At 28.7% G+C, this 25,919-nt stretch overlaps 3 protein-coding genes across 3 annotated transcripts; 2 read left to right on the top strand and 1 right to left on the bottom strand.

The window, feature by feature from the left end:
• Nucleotides 1-148: 148 nt before the first annotated feature.
• On the top strand, nt 149-4,114 carry GO595_011117 (uncharacterized protein; the record flags this gene model as incomplete). Its single annotated transcript, XM_067913872.1, has 2 exons — nt 149-304; nt 416-4,114. The coding sequence occupies 2 exons, from the start codon at nt 149-151 to the stop codon at nt 4,112-4,114; spliced, it is 3,855 nt and encodes a 1,284-aa protein (XP_067768781.1).
• A 1,452-nt stretch (nt 4,115-5,566) lies between these two features.
• GO595_011118 (uncharacterized protein) lies at nt 5,567-5,866 on the top strand (the record flags this gene model as incomplete). Its single annotated transcript, XM_067913873.1, has 1 exon — nt 5,567-5,866. The coding sequence occupies one exon, from the start codon at nt 5,567-5,569 to the stop codon at nt 5,864-5,866; it is 300 nt and encodes a 99-aa protein (XP_067768782.1).
• Nucleotides 5,867-13,393: 7,527 nt separating this feature from the next.
• Nucleotides 13,394-13,714, bottom strand: GO595_011119 (Ras family GTPase; the record flags this gene model as incomplete). The annotated part of the gene is made up of 1 exon (XM_067913874.1): nt 13,394-13,714. The coding sequence occupies one exon, from the start codon at nt 13,712-13,714 to the stop codon at nt 13,394-13,396; it is 321 nt and encodes a 106-aa protein (XP_067768783.1).
• Nucleotides 13,715-25,919: the final 12,205 nt, after the last annotated feature.

The raw sequence follows: 25,919 nt of genomic DNA on the forward strand, positions 1-25,919 counted from the left end.
TATATAATTAAAGTCCATACAACGTCATTAAATAAAGAACACGCCTTCACTGTCGTTCTGTGCATCGTTTGATACCGATTCGTCGTTCTTTTCTGAGATGTCATTTTCGTCACCGCCGGCGTTGTTGGCCTTCATACGCTTGTAGACAATGACAGAAAGAACAACAAGAGCTGCAACAGCTGCAGCAACAATGATGACTGCAATTACAACGCCCGCTGTGGAACCGCCGCTGATTCCTGACTCGCCTGTGATCACAGATACATTGGTAAATGTTTCCAATGAAGTAATAAGTGAAGGAACCTCTGTAGGAAGAACTTCTGAAGTGGATTCGACTTCAGTTGTGAGCTGTGTCTCTGCAGAGGATTGAACTTCTGATGTAACTTCTGTGGATGACTCAACTGGTGGTTCAGATGAGGATTCGCTCGAAACCTCTGAAGATGATTCACTTGATAATTCAGATGATGACTCTGATGATGATTCTGATGATGATTCACTTGATGATTCTGATGATGATTCACTTGATGATTCTGATGATGATTCTGAAGATGATTCAGATGATTCAGAAGATGATTCACTTGATGACTCAGAGGAAGATTCAGATGATGATTCTGATGAAGATTCAGAGGATGACTCAGAAGATGATTCACTTGATGACTCAGATGAAGATTCAGAGGATGATTCAGATGATGATTCTGATGAAGATTCAGATGAAGATTCAGAGGATGACTCTGAAGATGATTCTGATGAAGATTCGCTTGATGATTCACTTGATGATTCTGAGGATGATTCTGATGAAGATTCACTTGATGACTCAGATGATGATTCAGAAGATGATTCTGATGATGATTCACTTGATGATTCTGATGATGATTCACTTGATGACTCAGAGGATGATTCAGAAGATGATTCAGAGGATGATTCTGATGAAGATTCAGAAGATGATTCTGATGATGATTCACTTGATGATTCTGATGATGATTCACTTGATGACTCAGAGGATGATTCAGAAGATGATTCAGAGGATGATTCTGATGAAGATTCAGATGATGATTCACTTGATGACTCAGAGGATGATTCAGAAGATGATTCAGAAGATGATTCTGATGAAGATTCAGATGATGATTCACTTGATGATTCAGAGGATGATTCAGAAGATGACTCAGAGGATGATTCTGATGATGATTCACTTGATGACTCAGAGGATGATTCAGAAGATGATTCTGATGATGATTCACTTGATGACTCAGAGGATGATTCTGATGAAGATTCTGATGATGATTCACTTGATGACTCAGAGGATGATTCAGAAGATGATTCTGATGATGATTCACTTGATGATTCTGATGATGATTCACTTGATGACTCAGAGGATGATTCAGAAGATGATTCAGAGGATGATTCAGATGATGATTCTGATGAAGATTCAGATGATGATTCTGATGATGACTCAGAGGATGATTCTGATGAAGATTCAGAGGATGATTCTGAAGATGATTCAGATGATGATTCTGAAGATGATTCACTTGATGATTCAGAGGATGATTCAGAAGATGACTCAGAGGATGATTCTGATGAAGATTCAGATGATGATTCACTTGATGACTCAGAGGATGATTCAGAAGATGATTCTGATGAAGATTCACTTGATGACTCAGATGATGATTCTGAAGATGATTCAGAGGATGATTCAGAAGATGATTCAGAGGAGGATTCACTTGATGATTCAGAAGATGATTCTGAGGAGGATTCACTTGATGACTCAGAGGATGATTCAGAAGATGATTCAGAGGATGATTCACTTGATGATTCTGAGGAGGATTCACTTGATGATTCTGAGGAGGATTCACTTGATGATTCTGAAGATGATTCACTTGATGATTCTGATGAAGATTCTGATGAAGATTCTGAAGATGATTCACTTGATGATTCTGAAGATGATTCTGATGAAGATTCTGAAGATGACTCAGAGGAGGATTCACTTGATGACTCAGAGGATGATTCACTTGATGACTCAGAGGATGATTCACTTGATGACTCAGAGGATGATTCACTTGATGATTCAGAGGAGGATTCACTTGATGATTCTGAGGAGGATTCACTTGATGATTCTGAAGATGATTCTGAAGATGATTCTGAAGATGATTCACTTGATGATTCTGAAGATGATTCTGAGGAGGATTCACTTGATGACTCAGAGGATGATTCACTTGATGACTCAGAGGAAGATTCAGATGAAGATTCACTTGATGATTCTGAGGAGGATTCACTTGATGATTCTGAAGATGATTCACTTGATGATTCTGAAGATGATTCTGATGATGATTCTGAAGATGATTCTGAGGAGGATTCACTTGATGACTCAGAGGATGACTCTGAAGATGATTCTGATGAAGATTCGCTTGATGATTCTGAGGATGATTCTGATGAAGATTCACTGGATGATTCTGAAGATGATTCACTTGATGATTCTGAAGATGATTCTGAAGATGATTCTGATGATGATTCTGAAGATGATTCTGAGGAGGATTCACTTGATGATTCTGAAGATGATTCTGATGATGACTCTGAAGATGATTCTGATGAAGATTCGCTTGATGATTCTGAAGATGATTCTGATGATGACTCTGAAGATGATTCTGATGAAGATTCGCTTGATGATTCTGAAGATGATTCTGAGGATGATTCTGATGAAGATTCACTGGATGATTCAGAAGATGATTCACTTGATGACTCAGATGATGATTCTGATGAAGATTCTGATGAAGATTCAGAGGATGACTCAGAAGATGATTCTGAGGATGATTCAGAGGATGACTCTGAAGATGATTCACTTGATGACTCAGATGATGATTCTGATGAAGATTCTGATGAAGATTCAGAGGATGACTCAGAAGATGATTCTGAGGATGATTCAGAGGATGACTCTGAAGATGATTCAGAGGATGACTCTGAAGATGATTCAGAAGATGATTCTGAAGATGATTCACTTGATGACTCAGATGATGATTCTGATGAAGATTCTGATGAAGATTCAGAGGATGACTCAGAAGATGATTCTGAGGATGATTCAGAGGATGACTCTGATGAAGATTCTGAAGATGACTCAGAGGAGGATTCACTTGATGATTCAGAAGATGATTCAGAAGATGATTCAGATGATGATTCACTTGATGACTCAGATGATGATTCAGAAGATGATTCCGATGATGATTCACTTGATGATTCTGAAGATGATTCAGAAGATGATTCAGATGATGATTCTGAAGATGACTCAGAGGAGGATTCACTTGATGATTCTGAAGATGATTCAGAAGATGATTCACTTGATGACTCAGATGATGATTCAGAAGATGATTCACTTGATGATTCTGAAGATGATTCTGATGATGACTCAGATGATGATTCTGAAGATGATTCAGAAGATGATTCAGATGATGATTCTGATGATGACTCAGAGGATGATTCTGATGAAGATTCAGAGGATGATTCTGAAGATGATTCAGATGATGATTCTGAAGATGATTCACTTGATGATTCAGAGGATGATTCAGAAGATGATTCAGAAGATGATTCACTTGATGACTCAGATGATGATTCAGAAGATGATTCCGATGATGATTCACTTGATGATTCTGAAGATGACTCAGAGGATGACTCAGAAGATGATTCACTTGATGATTCACTTGATGACTCTGATGATGATTCTGAAGATGATTCAGATGATGATTCTGAAGATGATTCACTTGATGATTCAGATGATGATTCTGAAGATGACTCAGAGGATGACTCAGAAGATGATTCACTTGATGATTCACTTGATGACTCTGATGATGATTCTGAAGATGATTCAGATGATGATTCTGATGAAGATTCACTTGATGATTCACTTGATGACTCTGATGATGATTCTGAAGATGATTCACTTGATGATTCAGATGATGATTCTGAAGATGACTCAGAGGATGATTCAGATGATGATTCACTTGATGACTCTGATGATGATTCAGATGATGATTCACTTGATGATTCTGAAGATGACTCTGATGATGATTCACTTGATGATTCTGAGGATGATTCAGATGGCTCTAATGGTGTTTCACTAGTTAATAATTGAATTAAATTGAAAACTTCATCCTTACTACCAAGGATTTGTGTTTCTTCAACATTTTCATAAATTTCTTGCTTTTCACTATATGGATAGTATTTTATTTCTTTGTTTTGATTGAATAACTTTTCGTTGATAATAGACTTCATTCGATCATACAACCCAAGCTTGACCACATTGCCATCAGCATTTGCATCATTAAGGTCATTAATCCTTACAGCGAGAAAGAACAACGTGTTCAAGAAGAGCATTTGCACAGACTAATTTTGACAACCAGAAACCACAAAATTGAATCAAAAATAACTGTAATGTTCGTTTGAGTGGTTCGATGAACTTTTTGATAGCGTTAATGGTGTAAGGGATAATGGTGGCCAAATTTTTTCTGAAAAAAATATTCACTTTTTCACTAAAACCTTGGAACACTGTTCAAAAAAATGAGAGCCCAAATTTTTGTCATAGATTTGCTATGGCATATATTTCAGTGATTCTTCTTTCTTAGATTGAACTACTCTTAAAGACACCAAAAATAAGCACACCATGAATAATTGGCTAAAACCTGTTTTAATCAAAAAAAGAAGAAATGGCAGAATTAAATTTTTATCATAAATCTAAAAAATGGAAACGTTATTCAAGAAAAAGTGTTGGATTTATGAAGTATAATTATATTTTATAGTTTACAATCAACAAAATTTTGGTAATATATATTTGCACATATAAAAATCACACTTCAACACACTCGAGTATATCCCAGTCAGTTTCTTCTTCTTTTTTCAACGAAAGGTTGATGGATTCTTTGGTTAGAATAAAAGATGAATCTTTTGGAATAATTTTTTTTTGTAATTTGATTTTTATGAATGAAAACGTTTCTCTTGTTAACAAAATTCTTATTTCTTTTTCGTCGAACTCTACTGATATATCATTTTCTTCAATACCTTGAATATAAAATTGGATGTAAACATTAGCTAAATCTTGAGAGGCGTTATGCTCGATGTTGCTAATGTCAAATACAGGTAATTTAGATAAATCTTTTTGAAAATGACTTTTAACACGGATAATAAATTCTTGTATTTCCTTGCTTGGTTGAATCCCGTATGCACTTTGTAATGTTGCATATGCTGCTTCGTATTCACCAATTTTACATAAGCATCGACTTTTTAGAATTAAAATTTTTGGAAGTAACCAACCTCGTTCTTCTGCAAGGCAAGTAATTTCAAGTGATCTATGAATTTGATTTAGAGCAAAATAACATGAAGCAGCACAATAAAGTAAATCTGGACTTGTATCAAGTCGAGTTGATTGTAAAACTTGAAGTGCTTCTTGATACTGATGATTATCAACAAGAAGAAGAACTGAAGACTCAACACAAAGATTTTCGTATTTATTTCTATGGAAAAGAAGTAAGTTTGGCGTGTTCATTTTCGCGGTGCTGACAAACTTTCTCAAAATATTCCAAGGTTTTTAATGCCACCAAAAAAAGATGCAATGAGGGAACTGGTTTCGCAACTACTTTATGCTTGTGGTGGTGACACTGAACAGTACGAACAAACAATTGACGCAACATTGGGTGCAATAGAATATTATATAACACAATTAGCACAAACAGCCCATCGTGGAGCACCTAACCCATCAAAAATAACGCCAGATGATGTTCTTAAAGCTATTTCAAATGATCCAGTCAAACATAGTCATGTTTCGAGAACTTGGGATGATCTAATTCAAAAGCAAAAAGAAAAGGAGCACAAAAACGAAACAGGCCTATAGGATATGCACTTCATATTTTATATAAATAAGTTTATTTTGAATAAAAAGGAATATTTTTTTCCACCAAAATTCTCGTTGAAAAAGTGAGTGCTGGTTGCACGTTACTGTTGTAAAATTCACCTCACATAAAGGCGATCAAAATTAATACGAATAAATGGGTAGCCGTTTATTTCGGAACGAACAGAGTTGGTCAATTTCAAAATGTCTGAGGAAGAAACAGAAAAATCAAATTCTGATAATTCACACCAGGAAACAAATTCACAAAATTATCCTACAAAAACAACTTACCTTATTCAAGCATATTTCAAACCGCTTTTTGGCAATGCAGAAACAATCAAAGATTTGTTTGAAAAGGAAGGATTTTCAAACATACAATCAATTAAACTTTATGACAAATATGGTTTCGTAAGATTTCAAACAAATGCAGATGCGCAATTATTTGTTGAACATTTCAATAATTTTACATTTCGAAATTATGTTATTACAGCACAACTTTCGACCAAAACCATTGTAAACTATCCACCGTGTAAGCGTATATATCTTACTGGATATGATCAGCGTACAATAACAGAACGAGACATTTATTTCCTTGCTGCTCCATTGGGATTTATTCGTCATATCTCTTTTCACCATGAATTTTCATTTATTGACTTTGATACTGTTGAGGATGCGAAAGTTGCTGTTGATGAATTGAACAAATACACAATGCATGACAAAATTCTTTCGGCATCATTTGCTAAATCTGCTCCAACAACAAATTTCTCTAATTTGTCAATTCCGTTAACTGATATAATTCCTCCAAATCATGAGTTTTGGACAATTTTGTCAGATCGACTGCAAGCACATTGATGAATTTATTTCATTTGTTTTCTTTAATATAAAATGTATAAATTTGTTCTAATTTTGTATTAATATTTTTATATAATAAGCAAAATAAATGAGATCATAAGTGAAATGCTCTTTTTCTTCTTCAGTCATAAAATTTAAAGGTTAAATTGAAAAGTGACAATATTCCAATCAAAAAAAGTTCTGATTACTTCACTTTTTTTCATATCTGCTCTTGCTCAAGCTATCGCAGAATGAAGGACCCAAATTGGTGAAAGATTAGATCCAATTGGTAACCCTCTCACATCTTCTCAAAGCTAAAGCTCCGCCAAAAAAACAATCAATCATCTTAACCCAACAGTCGAAACCGACGTTTATATCAACTACCTAGGTGCTGTTATGATTGCTGGCCGAACATCCGCTCCACAGGTTCTTGTGAAGTAAATGATGTTAATCCAAGAATATCTTTAATAACGCAACATGTCCTTTAAATAAAGATAAACATTCTAGTTGATGTAAAATTTTATGTTTGAAAAAGTTTGGGATGGAGAATAATTGTATTTACTCGTTTGAAATTGCGCTTTTGTTAATGCTTTTGTGTAAAATATCTCACAGGATTTTGAATTCAATGTTATAATATGCGCAGTCCGAACATTATAAAAGCATTTGATCTCAATGGGTTTTTATTATAAAAATATATACACATAAAACTTTTACGTACATAAATGCAGAACACAAATTTTTGGCACAGAAAATGGACACCACCGCAAAGAACCTCAGCGATGAAGGAGGCTTCGCGCCATGTCTTGTGATCAAAGACGCCTTCTAAGGATATCCGCAGCGTATGAGTTCTCTTACGAAGAAACTAAACTCTACGAAGTGGAGATAGTTGTCAAGAAGCCGGCGACGAAATGATCTAATACTGGGCTAACCTCATAGCGAAGCACTCATCCATTGTCTCAATCGATGGTCTTCATGAAAATGACTATATACATTGGAAAGAACTCAACGCAACACTCGTCAAAAAGGTGCAACTCGTCGGTGATGACCTATACGCATCAAACCCAAAGACAATCTAAGGAAAATATTGCAACGCGTTGCGACTTAAGGTAAACCAAATCTGTACTATCTGAGATGTTATGTATGCGGTGAAGCTCATGAACTTGACGACGGACAAAACATAGAAGTAAATCATAGATCGCTGATATTGCCGTATTGGCGCACAACAAATTAATACCGGATCTACAGCATGTGGAGAATGTATTGAGAAGTACAAATATCTTCTTCAAATTCTACGAATATCTTAAGTAACACGATATTCTCAAGAAATAAAGACAAACGTTTTGATTGATGAGAAATTTTATGTTTATGTAATATTTGAGTTGGCAAATGAAAGCATTTATTAATAATACAGTGCTTTATTTAATGTCTTTGTGTTTGTTTTGAGTTGCTAAATCAAGTGCTGTTTTAAAAAATTTAAATAATTTCCAAATATTATTTTGAAATATAAAATTATTAAAATGAATTTCAATTGCTGTTTCATATGCTTTATCAAATGATGCATGATTTTGTTCACATAAATGAATGATTTCTACATTTCCACCTGCAATTGCATATTTACCTGTATATTTTACATTTGCATCATTCATTCATTAAATATTTAAAACATTTAACTGAAGAAAAAAATAATCAATTAATGAAACATTCCATAGATTAATAAAATCACATCTTTCATAAATTGATGGTTTAATGATTTGATTAAAATCAAAATCATTTTGTGATGAAATTTTTTGAAGTTTTTCAACATCATCATTCCGGATTATTTCTGCAATTCCAAATGTATTATCTCCTTCTTTAATGAATTGTTTATGAAGTTCCCAATCATTCTTTGAGAGTTTATCATAATTTTCTTTGATTTACTCTAAATAATTATCTTTTTCTAATTCATTAATTTCTTCTTCAGTCATATAATGATAAAATATGGAACGTCTATATCTTTAGCAATTTTTGATTCAATGAAATTATTTTCAATCAAATACTCAAGAATATAAAATGTTTCTTGATTATATTTGTGTTCATACAAAAGAAAACTTGTAAATACTTCTAAAATTTTAGGCTTGTTGTTATTCTCTTCATATTGTTCAATTTTTTTTATAAAATCAAAATAAATTTCATAATAATTTACTCGCATACTAAAAAGTAGATATATAATTTGACTAATAACAAGGTTAAATGAGTAAAAATGGTTTCCATCAAATTTAGTGATTAAAGAATTAAACGATTGAATAATATTGTCTTCATTCAAATTGAAAATTATTTGTTTAATGAATACAAGGAATTCCCATTTGTTGTGAATTATTTGTTTCGTCTTTTTTTCTTCCCTTTGATTTATCATTTTAGATTTTTTGGTTTTGTGGTGTTTGATTTCAAACTATTTCAATTTTCAAAATAAACTTTAAACTTATAGTTTAAAAATTCATTTGAGTTTCAAATGAATTTTTTGGAAAATTCTATACTTTATGAAAAGTGATATGTTGGCGAACGTTATGCAATCTTTGAAAAACATTGTAACAATTCTCTATAATTATTTTATAATTTCATATCATTTTTATTTGTGAATACATAAACTAAGTATAATGAAATAAAAGCTTGAAATTTATAAGATATTTTTATTCTTTTTTTGAGGTTCGGATTGACTCATTTAAATACCATTTAGTTTTGAGATTGCAGGAAATCTCTGTTTTGAGCTTAAGAACGAAAGTTTCCTTGGCTTAAGGAGAAGTTATACTATCAAATCGAGTCTGTAAAAATGGTGGAGGAAATAACCAATTTATATTCGTTGTTTATGGTCTAATGGTCACTGTGACTTTCTGGAAGCAGTTTATTTTACATTTTTATTTAATATATATATATTTAAATATCAAATAAAGAATTTATAAATTATTAGCTTTTTGCTGAGATAAATATGTTTTATGATTAATATTTATTGAATGGTTTATTTTGTAATTTATACAAAATTTCTAATGTTGATTTTCCAGTTTCGTTTGTATACAATACTTTGAGAGAATAACAATCGTGATACAGGCTGACTTCAATTATATTGAAACACTTTTGAAAAAAGAGATTATTAAGGATAGTCCTTATGAAAAATTAGCAAATAATGTAACAAATTAGGAAAAAGTTACAAATTTTTTTCCCCAATTTAACGATTTCGTTGTAACCTCTCCTATTTGCGTATGCAAGCGCTGTTCCAAATAATTTAAATAATTTCCAAATATTATTTTGAAATATTAAATTATTAAAATAAATTTTAAATAAAAAAATAAATATCTTTAGCATTTATATCAATTCCTTCTCAAATATTTATTTCTTTTTTTGAACTTATAATATGAGCATAAAAAAATATGCACAGCCAAAGATAGAATACGAAAATAAATTAAGATTTAACTCATTTTTACGTCAATAAAAGTTTCGATATACATTTTTAGGTGTGAATTCACACATATTTCCTCATAAAATTCATTTTAAGTAACAATCAACAAAACAAAAAACTTAATGAGTTTTTACTTCTGGATTTTAGCCAAAATATTATCGAGCACGCCGATATTTGTCTGACTTAGTTCAGAAGATTCATCATTCTTTTTATCCATTTCCAATTTTGTTCTTTTTATTTCGAATTCCATTTTCGCGAAAGCTTCGAATATTGAATTCATTGAAAGTGTTTTAATATTTTCTCCGAAAGACAATGCCAAAACGTTATGTAATTGTTTAATTTTCTTAAACATTTTCATTAATTCGTTGATATCATTTTCGTTTTTCTTTTGAAACTCAATGAACTGTGGGTATAAACAATGTTTATATTTCTTTTTAATGAACAATTTCTCGGCTTCTGGCATTGATTCTTTAACGTTATTATAAATTTTTATTAATTGTTTATACGATTTCTTAATGTTATCATAATTAACATTTAAAGCCTTTTTAACTATTGCCATTTCATTACAAAATTCTTCGACGAATTTAAATTGTTCAACAACGAAATGAATTAAATCATATCCATTGATTTGTGTCTTAATTTCATTAATTTGATTAATGAAATCAAGATTAAAACCATATGCACCTCCAAGTGGTGTTCCGCCATTACAAATATTACCAATTTTAAGTAATAACGCAAGAAGTTGTTGAACGATTTTTGATTCGATTAAATAAGTTAATGCATTAATAAGAATTTGGAATTGTTTTTTGATTTCTTTATTTTGCTTTACAAAAATACTTCTTAAATATAGAAAATCAACACTTTGATAAAGCATTTTAATTGTACTTAACTTTAATACAAATTGTTCAGCTTTGCCAAGTAATGGAAATCCTCCGTTATATGTAGAAACTGATTGGATTTCATTTGCTGTTGGTAAATTATTCCTTAAAAGTAAAATTTCTTCTGATGTAAAATTATTATCCAAATGAGAAATTGTGTTTTTAATTTGTGAAATCGTTTTCCTTAATCGAGACAACATAAGTATAATTTCTTCTGATCTATTTTTATCCAATATTTCAATCTTTTTATTTGTTGATGATGGATTCTCATCAAATATTTCTGTTAATTTTTCCTCATTTAATTCAACATTTATTTGATTAATTGATTCCCAAATTGTGTTTTTAATTGAATCATTTGGAATCTTCTTCCAATATATATTTCGTAAAGGTTTTTTGGGACTTAAATTCGGCTTTTCATTAATCGAATAACTTATAGTTTCTTCACTAATATTCGAAGTTGATTCATCTGTTTGACTTATATTATCAATATTCGTTTTGTTTAATTTTGATTTTAATTCTTCGTTTTCTTTTGTAATATCTCTACAAGCATTTTCAATTGTTGCAATTTTTTCTTTTAATAATTTGATTTTGTTTTTATGTTTCGATATTATTTCTTTATACTTTTCGTTCTCAATTGTCTTTTCATCTTCTGTTTCATCTATCATTTCATCAAATGATTGTGTTCGGATATCATCTTCAATAGAATACATTTGCTTTGCTAAACTTATTAGAACAGAATTATTACCAGGAACTATGTTTAAATGTATTGGCTTCTCAAGTTTTACTGCTTTTTCAATTGCAAGTTTACATTTACTGATGTCATTGGGTGATGACGCTGCATAAATTCTTGAAATATTAACAGTATTAAAGAAGAATGTTAAAAGCTTTTGAAAGTATTCTTTGTGTCGCACAGATAAATCTAATAATCCAAGGTGTATGCTTTGATATAAAAATTGTGGATTCGAATTGAGCAAAAGTGCCTTACTAACCGTTTTATGATTAAACAAGTTAAGACCATCAGGGAAAATTTGCGTGCAATCACGAATTATTGTTTCAAATTCACGCGCAATTGAATTAAGTGATGCGTTTGGACATGATTTAAGTGAAAGTATAAGTCCTGATTTATCAAGCTCTAAAAGCCAATCATATTGAAATGAAAGATATCGATCACTATCAGGATTTCCTTTAAGCTTGTGATAAATACCTTTGATGAAACATAATAATGATCCTAAAAATTCAGGTCGAGGATCATTATTAACAAAATATGTAATATTTTTCCAACCATGTCGTTCGCGTTTAAGACGACGGAATGAATCAAAGATAATTCGGAGAATTATTCCTTCTTGTTTAGGATCAACATCACAATAAAGATAAGCAATGCAAATTTTGAAAACGGCATCAAATGTCTGAGGAATATGTGTATGTATGCAATTAATAATGGTATCAAGGGAGTCATAAAAGGGAAATACTTTCTCAAGACCAATTTTAGTGTTACATATTTCATAAAAACAATCTAAAAGAGAAAGTAAAATTTTTCCTTCCTGATGTGTTATCCCTTCAGCTGTTGTGATACGTGATGAAATTTGTGAAATGATTGAAAAAATAAATGAATGACCTCCACAATTGAAAAATCGTTGAATCCAGCTTGTTCTATTAGACTTAAGTTGGTCTAAAAGTATCACAATAAGGTCTTCAGTAACTTTACGTCGAAGAGCTTTTAATAATGATTCTGGTGAGGGAATTTTTTGATCGCGATTTTGCTGTTCAACAACAAAAGCCCATTTTTCATTTGGAGGCTTTTGCTGGTACGAATTTAGTTTGGCACCAACAAAATTCAAATCACGAAATAAATCGAATGCCATCCAATTAACAGTTTCATCTCCAGGCATTTCATTAGGTAATGTGTTTGTTATAAAAGGTTCAAAATCTTTTTCGGTATATTCCTTTACACTTCGATTTAATATCATTTTCTGGTGAAATGATTTACATTCACATTTTCTGTTATAAATTCGGTTTCTCAGAATTTTCTGGTTCAATTCACCTGCTGAAATTTCCACTTTTCTATCGTTAAATAATCTCTAGTGGTAAATGGGAGGAACAATGCAAAAAAGGTTTTCATCAATATATTAAGAACTTATGTAAAAGAAATACATTTGAATTCAACATTAAAAAATTGTGTTAGTAATTGAAATTTTCATTAAAATGAATGTAAAAAAAAATTAATAATCAAACAATTTTTCATTCAGTAAAGTATAACTTAATTTGTTGTTTTAAATAACAAAAAAAAACAATTAAGATAAGATGTCCATAGAAATGATTTATTTGAATTCAATCTATACTTTTTCAATTTAAGTCATCACAATAGGCAAAAAAGAATTTAACACTTATTTCTTAAATCGCAAATATTTTTATGCACATTTCAAGAAGGTCTTGAACACCTTCGCCTGTTTTAACAGATATTTCTAAAAATTGTGCACCAAGTCTTTCTGCAAGGGCTTTTCCTTCTTCACTCGAAATGACACGTTCATTTTTCATGTCAATTTTATTTCCGCATATGATACATGGGAATTGTTTGCTATCCCGTATTTGTGAAATGTGATGGTGCATTTCATTTATGTATTCAAATGACTGCTTATAAATGACGTCGTAAACAAAGACAAAACAATCTTTATCTAGATAAAAGGAAGGTGGGCGACTATTCATTGGTTCCATGCCGAAAGTGTTGAAAAGCGTCAATTGATATTGTTTGCTGTAAAGTGTGATAGTTTTATTATAAGTGCAATCGTAACTAGGTTCGTATTCTTGGTTGAATGTATTATTTATGATACGTACCATTAAGCTTTGGCACCCTACTGCTGAATAGCCAAGGAAAGCGACTTTGATTGGCTTTGTTATTTCTGGAATGACTTTCGTGTTTTTCTTGACGAACTTATTTTTAGCATTTTTTCTAATAAATAAAAATCCGCACTTTTTGACACTCCACTTTTTGAATGATATACACATCAATCGAAAAGAATAAGGCAAGAATGGGGCACCACAACTTCGTTTTTCAATGCACACCGATCAAAACCGCTCGCGCCCTTGGCGCTCGCAAAATGAACGACCACAAATGGTTACGGTTGTGGTCGGACCAAAACTCAAAAGCAATTATTCAACAGTTAACAGTCAACACACAAACAGTCAACCAGTGTGTTGATGCAATCTGATCGATTGCATCGACCACCAAGCTTTCATTACAAAGCTCGGCGAAAGCCCTCAAAAAAATATCATTTCAGTTTTTATTAACTGCAAATGAAGTTTGCATCTTGCTGACCTGAGTACCTGGTCATGCTTTGGAATGCTTCTTGCGGTGTGGTCCTTTGACCAGTAAGAACCTTAAGCGAGCTTTGCTCCCACTTGGTGTTGTGCTGATCAACTAACCAATCAAGGTACTCACCTCTAAGTGGTTGAGTCTATTTCCTTTCGATGGTATCCCACCACCGTTCGATCTTTCCATTTTGTTGTGGTGTATAAGGAAGAGTCTTCTTTATTTCCACATTGTTCCTATGGAGAAGTTCTTCGAAGGGACCTTGGAACTCAGTTCCATTATCCATTATCATGATTTTAAAATAGCTTTCCTTCTGAAACGCATTTGCAAGAGCATTCATTGCGAAGATACTTGTTTTTTGATCAAGTATCTAATAATGGATAATCTTTCTACTCCTGTCATCAATAAAAGCGATTAAGTATTTTTGTATGAAATTTTCTTCTGGAAGTTTTTCCAGATAGTGGAGATCTGTGTGCCAAGCTTGGGTACTCTCCAACCTAATGGGAAAATTTGAATACCTTCCTCTCAAAAAGTGGAAATGCCTTTCAATTATGCGTGATTTTTTGAATAGCATTGAAAAATTCCCTTCCAAAATGTTTTTGTGAGAAAATATTCCTTATCAAATTCGATTTCTATGTTCCACATTTTTTGACATTCAAATTTCTGAGAATTTATAAATTGCCATCGTATTTTTTAAATAATTTTAAATTATTCGATATTTTCAATTTTAATATGACAAATATGCACTGACACGCAACATTCTCAGATATAATATATTTATTGAACTCAATATTCATAATAATATATATTAAATTCGGTTTCCAAAATTCGGTCATAGGTATACTGGGAAGATATAAGAACTAGTCATTAAAAATACATAATATATGCACATAATTGAGAATATTAATTAATATAAATATGAAATAATATTCATGATAAGTCAAGATAAATTTTTTTTCATTTTTAAAAGTGACATATATCACTTTTGTATGGTTTATTATCGTCGGTGCGCCGATGGTCAACGATATGACCAATTCATGCAAGATAAATGAGCAATAAATAAACATATTTCTTGATCAATTCATTGCAAATAAAGTAAAAATTACCCAAAAATTTCATTAATCATTATTTGAAATAAAAATATATGGGGAGGGGGATGGGGGTAAAAAAAGAATGCTCCTTTTATCTCGACTTCTATTCAATAAAAATTTTTTTTTAATAATATCATATTTAAATATAATATGTGTGCACTAAGATAATATGAACAAAGTTCTTTAACTCCTTTCTGATGATGATAAAAGTTCGTTAGAAATTTTCGTAGTTCCCTAAATTACTTCAAAAAAGTCCGAAAAAATAATGGTCTAATTCGTCCAAAACTTCGTAATTAAATATCTCTTCATCATATATAAAAAAAATAAAATCATATATGAAATATCGAAGAATCTAATTAGAAAAAATAATGTATGTATAAGAATTTCAAAGATGATTTGTAAAAAATTCAAAAAAGTGGATTTATCATGCCTATACAAATAAACTCATAAAATGCACTATAGTAACTTGATTTAGCTAGTTACAAAGATCTTTTCTAAATATTGATTATCTAATCCCAAAAATATATTAGGGTAATATAAGACGACACATTAAATAATTTTGGATATTTTTATGTATGCTGTGTATTAAATAAAATATGTTCGAAAGTGAACCCCATATAAAATAACGGTAGTTAGGTATAATGAAATGGTACATCATTCAAATGAATTTTGAGAAATACATATAAAGATTCATAAGAAGGTTTTTATTTATATAATAATGAATGGGAACCATCTGTTCTATTTAAGATATGAAAGTGATGATTATTACATTTATTAACTAATAAAGAACCTATTCATCGTTCAATGTCAATTCTATATAACAATTTACGCTGATAATGCTATTTGATAAAAAATCCTTTTTATATCATAATATATTCATTAAGGCACATATTTATAATGAACAATATTTCTTTGATAATATATCGCCAGAAATTTAATTTTTTTATTAACAAAATAATAAGAAAACAGGAGTTAAAAAATATGATGGTTCATACCGATACACACACAATGCACACTAGTACCACACATATATTAATTATAATATACATTATACATTATTATAAGTTTATAATAGAAAAAAGCAAATGAACAGGAAAACATATATATTTCATAAGAATATCAAATAACATATGAAAACACATTTGAACACCATAAATAACATAAGAATATGAATATTTACATTCGTAAACATATTGACTATGTAATTTACAATATATTATGAGGCTTGTTTTTTATTGTAAGCTTTGCCGAATAATAACCCAATTTTTTGGGCAAGAAAAATAAATTATATATAAATAAAACTATAATATGCTGATGCATTAAATGTTAATATACATATTCTACATAATCAGATAATATTTTAAAACTTTTTTCTTACTAACCAGAAATTAGGGTATTTATATCAATTTATATTTACCCCCCTATTCATATATCAATAATATATATTTCTGATTTTATGATTATATATATATCTTATTTTATCATAATATAATTGAATTTATATAAAACACCTTATGGTTAATGTATCGATTTTTGTATAAGAAATTCTCTTAAATGATTATATTTTTCTAATAATTTATGACTATTTACTCAAACAAGTGAAATAACTGCAGTTATAATGTGAAATAAAAGGGTATTTTCATCAAGTAGAGTTGCAAACATAAATTGTTATATAAAATTAACATTGAGTTACGGATGAGAACTTTATTAGCTGACAACATAATTTTATAACTTTCATACTTTAAATATAACATTAGACTTTTTATTTGTTATAATATAAATAAAAAACTTCTTTCTAACTTTCATCAATATTTCTCAAAATTCATTTGAATGTTGTATCATTTCATTTCTTCTAACAACAGTTAATTTATATGGGATCAGCTTTCGAACATATTCCATATAGTACAAAGCATACTTGAAAACTTTTAAATATATTTTATGTATTGCCTAATATTTAAATAATATGTTTTTTGTACTTACATATGAATATTTTGGGAAGATCTATGTAAATGACTCAATTAAGTTACTGTCGTCCATTTCATTAGTATACTGGAATAAGTATGATAAATTCACTTTTTTTGCATTTTTTACAAATCATTTTTAAATTTCTTATGCATATATAATTTTCTCTAATCAGATTATTTAATACTACATACATGATTTTATATTCTAAATAAATGAGGATAAGATATTTAATTATAAAATTGACATAAATTCAACCATGATTTTTTCAAACTTTCTCAATGAAATTTTGGTCATCACCAAAATTTCAAACAAATTTTTTTTCATTATCAAATAAAAGTTTAAAAAACTTTAATTCTAGTTTATTAATACACACATCTTATATAATAAAATAATATTATTCAAAATATTATTTATTCATTTGATGTAGAGATATGTGAGTCAATTAATATTGACCCTCATATATTTTTTTGATATATATTAAAAATCCATTCATTCTATATTATGAAATTATATTATTAATTTTTTTTATAAGCTAGATGTCTAGATATCAATAATCATAATTTATTCGATTACAAATATATTTAAACAAATTATTTTTTATAAAATTTAATTGGATTTAAATAGAATATATTATATTTGATTTATTGAGCTATTTATGAAATATTATATGAATTAATTGATTTTGCTGATTATAATATTTGATTATTATCGACTTAAATCAATAAATTAATTTTCTTTTTATGTATACGCTTTTATTTATTATTCATATTAATAATAATTCAATATTTTATGCATTATGCGTTTAATATTTATTTGTTATTATGGATTACAATCAGCCTCAACAATTATCTTTCCCGTTTATCGATAATACTCTCTCTTATTTTTTTTTTTTTACGAATGAAGACGCAGCTATTCAATTTGCATTACAGAATGGAGTTATTTATAATCAAATGATGTGTGAAAAATGTAATTTCGATATGCAGATCTACAGAGATTCTTCAAAAGGATTTGGATACAAATGGATATGCCCAAGATGCCACAAATCAAAAAAGTATTTTATATGGAAGTATTTTTTTACTCGGCAAAAATACCACTTTCTAAGATTTTTTTATTTATTATATTGTTGGGTATATAAATATTCATGTAAAGATACTGCAAGAGAAGTAGGAGTGAGCAGAAACACAGTGACTTATTATTTTACTTTATTTAGAAATGCATGTGATGCATATGTTTTATCTTTAGAAGGTCTTGTTGTTGGCGGTCCTGATAAAACTGTTCAAATTGATGAAACTTTAATGTGCCGAAGAAAATATAATGTTGGACGATGTTTAAATCAAGTGTGGATCTTTGGGGGAATTTGTGTGGAAGATAGACAATTCTTTTGTCTTGTTGTACCTGATCGAACAAGAGAAACATTAGAAGAAGAGATTCGTAATCATATATTACCTGAAACAAAAATAATTTCTGATTGCTGGAAAGCGTATGACTTTCTTTGATGATGACAATGATTACGAGCATGAAACTGTTAATCATTCATGTAATTTTGTTGATCCTGAAACTAAAGCGCACACTCAAATGATAGAAAGACTTTGGAGGGAACTAAAAAAAATTAATAAAAGATATGAAGGAATCCCAGAAAATAAAGTCAATGAACATATATCAGAGTTCATGTGGAGATGGAATGTTATTCACAATAAGGATCAAATGTTTAGGGCCGCCGTTCAATTAATTGCAGACACAAAGTTTACAAAAGTAATTGATTGCGATGGAGAAGAAGAAGAGTTGGAATAAGTAAAAATTCATATCTTCGATTGTTATGATCATTTTTTATTTTTAGAAAATTGAGGAAAGAAATATAAATAATATTTTATTATGTTATTTAAATATCGATTCGTGAAAATTTATGTCACAAATTTCGAAATTTCGAAAATTTAATTTTTGTGAAAATTTAATTTTCGAAAAAATATGTATATATTATCTTTATTTGATGACATATTTTATTATATTATTTAAATATTGATTTGTTTAAATTTTTTGTTACAAATTTCGAAATTTCGAAAATTTAATTTTTGGAAAAAATCGTAATTAATCAATCCTATATTGTGGTAAACCTTAATGTATTATATACACTTTAGTCCTATTAATTTTTTACATTAATTTGATGTCAAAAAAATCATATCAATTTTTAAAAATCAAATAAATTCATTAATATAGCTCATTAATAAACTTGACATATGTTAAAAACTTCGATAAAATATTATTATATACATTAAAAATTGGATTTTTTAGGGATAATTAAATTTATGAATTTTCCTAATTTCGGATTTCAATCACATTTCTCATGTTTAGTAATGTATACATATTTCATCACTCGAATTTTGTACAACCAAATATATTGCAATCTTGAAAAAAAAATATAATAATTTTCGGTAAAATGATGTTCATTCAATTATTGAATGATAATTCAATATTTATACAGAAAATTCTGCGTAAAAAACAGTTAATTCCAAACATTTATTCAAAAAAGTGAACATTTTTTTTTGAAGAATTAACCATTACACACATTCAGATATGAGCGATAATATTATTATCTCGTAAATTTTTCATTTTTGTATGAAAAAAATAGTGAAATAATTCATTCTATTTTTAAAAAATGTTAGAATATTTTTTGAAATATAAATCTAATGAAATATATAATTTTTAATGACAAAAATTGATATAATTTTAATTCGATAATAATCTTTGTTCAAATATTACCAAAAACACGGGGATTCAACTTATTCAAAGTCTCATATGTACATGAATGTATATCTTATAATATTTTCAAAGTTACCAAGAAAATAAGTGTATAAAGTTATTGTCATTATGCTAATTGATTTTATGGGAAATATGAATTTATCGATCATTTTTTTGATATGATCACAATTAGTTCATTTTTTAATCATAGTTATAATTAATAATCATTAATAAACTGTATATTAATCTTGAAATAGTTCAACATGAAAACATTTTCATTTTAGATCTTAAAAGTCTTCTTTGTAATTATAAATCACTTATATATATATATCCATTGAAATATAACATTATTAAAGATTTTTATAGGTGATTTCACGAACCTTGATCCAAAAAATAATTGTAATTTACAATTTATATAATTGTAGCATAAATAAAAAAAAAAAAAAAAATCATTTTTAAATATTTTATAGTTTCCTCTCTATAATAATGAATGAAATCTACGCTCTCTTATATATTTTATATCAAATTCATTAAGTACAATTACTTTTATTACATTTCAAGTTACTACTATTTCTTATGCATAATATAAAGAATTTTTTTTTAAGTTAGGTATCATAATAATTCATATAATTATATTAAATTTATACATTTTGTTCATTGATAGATCAAGATAACTTAGAATATTTGAAAAAAATTTCATTATTTAAATCATAAGAGAGAGACTAAATTAAGGTAGAGAAGTCATAATTTATTATAATAAACAAATTAATATAATATACATATTTAGAAATCATATATACTCATATTTATTAATTTAATTCATGCTATGTTATATTTGTTAATGGACATGTATATTAAGTGTTTTTTCAATGTTATCCTATGTTAACTTTTTTTTCCCCCAGTTTTTTATGTTATCACAACTTTATTCATTTTTATTCTATTTTTGATGATGCTATTTCATGCTTATCAAAAAATTAATATATTCCATTCTTTTTTTATCTTGTTAAATTAAGTTTATTTATGCTTATTCATTTTAATTATGTGTTTTCTCCTTGCATGTGGTATGAGTGTTATATGTGTTTATGTGCCGGATGATATATATTAAAGAGAATAGCTAGGAGATTTGCATAATACTTATTATATGATATTTGTATTTGAATAATCTTGGAATAATATATTATTTCTCAAGGAAAATTTTAGTATTACCAAAATTGTTTGTAAAAACTAGTCTTTTGCGATTATGGAATCGTAAATGGAGCTTTATAGATATTTATTAACATGTTAACATTATTATAAATGATTAAAGGAATAAAATACACTAATAAAATTATAATTTTATATACAAATGTTATTAAAAAAATCTTTTTTTTATGAACACAGCCATATAATAAATGTTGAAATACCTAATTCTCTTTATTACAATAGAATAACTTATTTTATAGAATATTATTACATGAAATTATAATTCCAAAATCAGCGATGTCAATTTCTCCAAAATATTTTATCTCATATTGTATTATGTTCATATATGTTAAAAACCATGCGATTTTTTCGTGTTGTATTTCATTCGAATAATAGTAAGGGATTCTAATTATTCTTTTTATTCACAATAAAGTAAGGACACTTAGTTTGAATAAACTTTATACAGTATTGAATCGAAAATTACTTTAAATGAATTCAAATAATATTGTTATTTCATTTGATTCATTATATCTTGTAGCTTATTCACTCATGATTCTCCATGTTTACTTATGTTAATTCAAATTCATTTGTGTTTGTATATATACCTACTCATGTTCATTAATGAATGCTATAGTTAATTCATGTTTATTTATTATTCTTTATGTTGTTTTTTAAACAAAAAATTTTTGAGAATTGATTTTAAAATGAATAAATCTCAATATTAACTGAATATAAATCAAAATTAATGAAACTTTTAATATATCATATAATTTTAAAAAATGTGATAAAGATATTTTTCAACTATTTAATTTTAAGTGAAAATGATTATCTATCATAAAAAAAATTCGAATATTTTAATATTTAACAAAAAGCATTAATTATTATAGATATTTTTTGGTTTACAAATCAAAATTATGAATGTGTACTGATTTATCAACAAAGCAATATTTTTTTGGTGGCGACCGTTTAAAGTAAAAATCTATTTGGTGACATTTTATAAATTTCCAGAAATTTATATGTCAAAAAATGTAGAACATAGAAATCAAATTTGAAAAGGAATATTTTCCCACAAAAATATTTTGAAAGGGAATTTTTCAATGCTATTCAAAAAATCACGCATAATTGAAAGGCATTTCCACTTTTTGAGAGGAAGGTATTCAAATTTTCCCATTAGGTTGGAGAGTACCCAAGCTTGATTAATGTATTGAGCAACATATCTGTTTGGGTGATCCTCATCATCTGTTGAACGATACAAATGCAAGAATTGGTAGAGATCTTCTATTTCATATACCAAATGGCATCGCCATATTGTTAATGATTTGGGAGCGAAAGGATCTCTCTTGGCAATACCTGCCATTGTAATGTAACCCACATGAGCTTTTTGATTATATTTAACAATATAATCAATCTCTTTCTGAGTTAGAGGAGTCTTAGGTGGACCCTGCTTTGGGATTTGGTTCATTGAACATTTGGCAGATCGAATGAAGCTTCTTTCTTACAATTCGATATTTCTGCATTGTCCTTTCGACACCTAGATTCTCGATATCGCTGATGAACTCTTCGATATTGAAACTCATTTCAAAATTAGTAAATACTCAATTGCAAAAAATTGTGTGATTCATGAATAATTCTTTCAATTGCAAATTCTTTGAAGTAATTATATTATAAACTTTACAATTCATTTTTTCTTCAATAAGCGTGTAATCTGTAACAAAATTTGTAGAGAGTTGTACCTGTATAAACATGAATTCATATCAGAATCAGGGATAGTCTATTACGAATTTTTTTGTTGGTAAACCATTGAACATCATGAACCATTCAAAAAGTGGAGTGTCAAAACGTGAGCGGATTTATATATATAATAATTTTTAGCATTTTTTGCAAAAAGTTTCAAAGAAAAAATCGGTGCGCTAAAGGAACCGCTCGCAATTGAGAAGAATTGAACATATCGGATATTCCCGATAGGTTTTGTTTGATTCTTCTCGGCAAAGGGTAATTCTACGTCGTAAAAAAACGATGAAAAATATCAATGAAAATAATTCAATTAAGAATGCTTTACATTTATGACAATAATTCGGGCAATTGCTAAAAAATACGATTTACTTTTTGTGAATAATATGATCGTATATACATTCAAATTTGTATTCGTATTTCGGTTTTGGGTTAAAATTTTCATTCAAAAAGTTGTTGTAAAATCGCGCCAAAAATAGATAAAAGTAGCGCCAATTTCATAATTTTATTTGGATTCCCCAAATACTCCCAAATGTACTAGAAATGTTATCAATTGTTATCAATTATACTAGAAATGTTATCAATTGTTACCAATTATACTAGAAATGTTACCAATTGTTACCAATTATACTATGAATGTTACCAATTGTTATGAATTATACTATAAATGTTACCAATTATTACCAAATGCTTCCGAATGTTTTATTACATCTATATTCATTTCCCCGAACATTATTATATTTTCAAATTACTTCATTTTTTAATTTCAAATTCTAATTACTTTATTTTCTAATGTTTTACTCATATTTTTTGTTATTTGATTCTTAATTTATTACTTATTTAGAATTATTTTTATATTATTAATTTATTCTATATATTTTATATATTTATTATTTATTATTTAAAATTAAAAAATATATAAATTTTATTATATATAAGAAGTTGAGTTAGCTAATGGGCACCTTGGTGCTGTATGACCTTTCTGCCCACATATGCTACATCTATACTGCTTTTTTTTCCTTGGTGCTCCAAATTCAGTATTATTTCTTGGATGTGTTTGAGGTCGACCAGAAACTAATGGATTTGGCGGTGGAAGTATTTCTTCATCTATGCCAGATTGATGTTCAATCGGAGACAAATTATCTAGGGTTGCATGCAAAATATCCTGGATTTTTTGATTCTTCGAAGCTGAGCTGAAATATCTTTCAAATTTTGCAACACAATTTGAATACGACCAATCAGAATCATTTGTTTTATTTTTTTGAACAGTAACCACATTATTATCAATTAGATTTATATTTAAATTATCAGAATGTCTCCATCTTGGGAGGAAATCATCAAGTGAAAGGAGAGGCATTCTATCTTTTTTAATTTTTTCTAAGAGAAGATGCTTACATGGAATACCAAACATAATACAAATATCACAGCATTCCGAATTGTATTCACCAATGCATTTAACTCTATTCATTTCATTGTATTCATTTAAAACAATGCTAAGTGCAACTGATCCTATTTTTAATGCATCTTCTTTCAAAATAATGTCATCAGGCATTTCAATTTGTTTATCTGATGCTGATAATATTCTTAATCTTTCACCCCTTAAATATACAGCGCGAAATATCAATGGTAGGAGAAGAATTTGATGATCAGTTAAGTTTTTTAGGCTACCAAAGAAACCTTCAACTCGATTTGAAGTATTATTGTCAGCGTGCATGTATTTATTCGTTAGACTTGGTGGCCAATGTTCTTTTTCTTAAAAAAAATGTAATATATCTGCACCTTTAGTATTTGGATTATCATTGATATATTTTTGGCAATAAGCAATAAACTCTGTTTCTTCTATTTGCTTATTGCACATTTTTTTATAACTAACATACAGTTCAGCATTGATACTTATCAAATTCCTTCCGATATGAATCCAAGCAGTATATAATTAATGTATTCCGCCATACTTTTCTAATTGCATTAATTTGTGTTGGATTTCTGTCACAAACAAAAAGCCTAATTTCGCCAACATTTTCTTTAACATTAAAAAATAGTCAATAAATGTTTTTTGAATTCGATTTTCAATGAAGGAAAATGAAAGAACTTGATTTCTTCCATTTTCATCTTCACATAGCATCACTAATAAAGGAAGTCCGTAATAATTAGTGCAAGATGTATCGTCTACAATACATATATCGTTGGAAATTGGGCTCGAACATATCGGAAGATGATGAACATAGCATCCGCTAAATACTTTATTATCAATTAACATGATACTTTTCCAATTTTTCCATAGATTCATTTCTTTTTGTGAGTTTTCCATTTCATTAATTTTCTCATTCTTTAAAATTGATCTTCTAGCGCCATATAAGACATCTTTAGTGCATAAAAGATTCATATTTAATCGAATTTTTCCTGATGTCACTCCTTGCATTGTGGCTTCGTTAATTTGTGCTCGTTGTAAAGTTGTGAGTGAATTTTGTTTTCTATGGTTAGGTTTTGAATTAACACTGTAAGTATGCTTTTTATCAATTGAAATAATTTTTACAATTCCATTAATAAGTTGAAATCTTGCTTCAACTTTGCAATTATATATTGTTCTTTTGTGACAACAAGCAAAAATTTGTGTTTTTCTTTATTTACCTGTGGAAAAAGCTATTAATTTGCTGCCATATAATTCAAATATTTCAATAACTCGCGTTACTAAAGAATCAAGTGAATTCATTGCTGTACTATCGAGTTTTTTATATGCATCGATCATATTTATTGGCGTCAAATAGCTTTGATCTTCCATTGATGACAAAATGAGATAAAGACGATTATAAATCAATCAAATAATGGAAATATATGATAACTTTACAATAACGATTTTTTTCAATCGAAATTCAAACCGAAATACGAATACAAATTTGAATGTATA

This window comes from Histomonas meleagridis, assembly GCF_020186115.1.
Source record: "Histomonas meleagridis strain 2922-C6/04-10x chromosome Unknown scaffold_85, whole genome shotgun sequence".
In the NCBI taxonomy this organism is placed as follows: Eukaryota; Parabasalia; order Tritrichomonadida; family Dientamoebidae; genus Histomonas; species Histomonas meleagridis.